This window comes from Leishmania martiniquensis, chromosome 27 (genome assembly GCF_017916325.1).
Source record: "Leishmania martiniquensis isolate LSCM1 chromosome 27, whole genome shotgun sequence".
In the NCBI taxonomy this organism is placed as follows: domain Eukaryota; phylum Euglenozoa; class Kinetoplastea; order Trypanosomatida; family Trypanosomatidae; genus Leishmania; species Leishmania martiniquensis.
The window spans coordinates 285,052-287,925 of NC_090162.1; the positions used below are offsets into that span (position 1 = coordinate 285,052).

General features: G+C 55.6%; 1 protein-coding gene across 1 annotated transcript; it reads left to right on the plus strand.

Annotated features, from left to right (window-relative positions):
• Positions 1–294: 294 nt before the first annotated feature.
• Positions 295–1,671, plus strand: LSCM1_03412 (uncharacterized protein; the record flags this gene model as incomplete). Its single annotated transcript, XM_067320954.1, has 1 exon — positions 295–1,671. The coding sequence occupies one exon, from the start codon at positions 295–297 to the stop codon at positions 1,669–1,671; it is 1,377 nt and encodes a 458-aa protein (XP_067177564.1).
• Positions 1,672–2,874: the final 1,203 nt, after the last annotated feature.

Consider the following 2,874-nt stretch of genomic DNA (forward strand, 5'->3'; position numbering starts at 1 on the left):
AACTCCTCTGCAAGTGGTTGTTTCATTTTTTGTCGTTGGCGTGCTTTTTCTTTTGTTTTGGTGTGTCTGCGTGCCATCGCTGCGTGCCTCGTTAGCTGTGTCTGACCTCATCTAGTATTCTGCTCTTCCCTCTCTCTTCTTTCATTCTCTGTGCAGCTCTTCTTGCCCATCTACCCCCCCCCCCCACACACTTTTCCCCTTCCCCTGCTGCACCTCACCTTCTCCTCTCGGCTCCATTTTTGACGCATCCTCACGGCTTTTGTGTTTCGTGTCTGTAGCGGCGCAGCTTCCATCATGCAGAGCCGCGATAGCAGTTATCCCTCACAGCAGCCGTTCGGCAGCGGAAGAGTGTTGAGCGGCCCATCTTCGGTCACGGCGAATTCCACCTGCTCGCCGCCGAACCCTCCAAGGCCACTTGGGTTCACCTCACAGCCAGGCGGAACGCCTTCGCAGCAGCAGGATCTCCTCGCTAATTCGATGCACGCTGAGCCACAGCAGGCGAACTACCAACCGGTCCCTAGGCGTCACAGTAGCTGTACCCTGATTTCGCTGGGGGACAGCCCCATCAAGGTCACCTGCCTAACCAAGGGCAGTGCCCGCTCCCCCTATGTGACGCCGATGCCGAGCGACGTAGTTGCCGATACGGATCGCAGCGGTCGACACAATCCCTACAGCTTCAGCTACTCAGGTACCTCTAGCCCCCTGCAGTTGTCTACGCCGACGCACTCGCCGCAGGGTAGTCCCTCCGACGTCTGGTCCGCTCCGTCCCGCAGGATGCTGCGCGGTGCCCCGCACTACCGCAGAGATCCCCCGGCCGCAGATGAGCGTTGCATACATGGCCACTGCCCTCCTCTCGACACACCGTTCGAGCTCCCACCAGAAGTGGTGCACCGCTCCTTGAAGGATCGCTGCCGCTTCATTGAGTTCCCTGCGAGTCTCAGCGCCACGAAGGCAGGCACCCCCGCCCACAACGCGATCAACGGCACGAACTCGAGCTCGAACGGCAGCAGCGGCAGCGCTGGCTCTGGCGAAAACACTCTCCCAATGGCGCTTTTCATTGGCCAAGTGCGATTCGAGACGACGTCAGCGGAATTGCTGTGGCTCGTGCATCGTACCTGCGGAGCCTGTGCGAGCCACTTGGAGAGCCGCGGCGCCGGGTGCTACCTGCTGTACTGCAAGAGCGAGGCCGATCTCAGGCTCGTTCGCAGCCTGCACAAACGCGTTCTCTTCGACATTGGAGGTGTATGGCTCGCGCGCACGGCAAGCGAAGTGGACGCCATGTGTGAGTACATTGCTCTGGACGCGCCGCTACTATCCAAGAAGGCTCGCCTGCCGCGTGATTCAATGGTGGTTGAGGAGCTCAAGGCCGATAGCATCAACAACAGTCTTCGCCGTACTCACTTTGCCGGTGTCATTCACGAAAAACGAAATTTTAGCGGCAATGGCTCCACGGGCCACCGACGGGGTTGTGCCCGCCCAAGCATCACGAAAGGTCTTCGCGCTGACGGCGTATCGCAAGAGGGTGGTAATGATATCCGCAAGCAGCTCACGCAGCATCAGCAGCAGCAGCAATATAGGAGCAGAGAAGGGCTTCCGACGTATGAGGAGTCCGCTCCTCCGTACCCCGGCTACTCGCCTCAGGCTTTCATGGAGGCCCCTCCCTACAAGTAACCGTGTAATGCCCGCCTCGGACTGGACGTCTGCGCCGAGCAGTGAGAGGTGTGTGGTCGCATCTCGACTCACTTCTGTGAAACAGACTCGCACACAGCTGGCTGGATTCTGACCACCACTCTCGCTCTCTCTCTACCACCAGTGTTCGCGGCTATCGGGCCCACGCCCTTAAAGCATGTGGCGCCAGAACGCCTCTTCTGCCGGCGTCTGCACATGCGCGCATGGCTCTGTCATGGCGTGTGCTGAGGGGTGGGGGTGCGGTGGTCCTATGACCGAATAGATGTTCTTCGTGTTGTGTACGAGCATTGCCACTCGTGGCTGGCTTTTCTCTTTCTCTCTGTGGTGTTCACGCCCATCTATGCTCTGTCCGTCGATAAATTTCAACAAAAGCGATGCGTTGGGTGTTGGTCTTGCCTCTCGGGATGCGTTTCCGTTCGGTGTTGCTCTTGCTGTTTTCCCTCGCTCTCTCTTCGAGAGAGAGCGGGGGAAAGGAGAGGGAATACACAGATATATATATATATACATATATATTAGCATCTATACATACAATGCGCGCACACAAACGCAAAAAAATGTGGGAGAGGCTACACATGATAGCTGAAGGGGCAGGCGTTTTTTGTTGTTGTTTTTATTTGACTCTCCTCCCCGGACGTTATATATATATATATATATACCGCAGTGCGAGTGCGGGTGCTGCTGTGCATGTGTAAATGTGCACGTCCGCCACTTTATATATATATGGATGGTTCTTTCTATATATCTCTATCTATAACTGTTCCTGATTTCACCGATAATGATCTGGCTAAAGGTATGTGTGTCGTACTCTGTCACTCTGTCTCTCTCTCACTGAGTGTGGTCAGCTCTCCCCCCTCTCCCCTCCTTCCCCTCATCTGCCCCTACCCCCTCCCTATTGTCCTTGCGTTTCATCAGTCGAAGAGAAAAAAGCGGTGAGCAAAGAGAAAAGCATAAATGAAAGTGTAGACGTTCCAGAGAGCGGTGGCGTAGACAGCCGCGCTCAGGAATAGCACTCGTTTGATTTGCTCTTCATTTTCTTGTGTTCGCCTCCCCTGTGTCGCTCGTTAACGACCGGCATAAGAGCGTGAGGATAAGATGGGGCAAGAGTGGGACGGCGAAGGCGCGCCGACGTATGTATGTGTGTGTGTGTCTTTTTACATACATGCATATATATATATGACTCGAAGC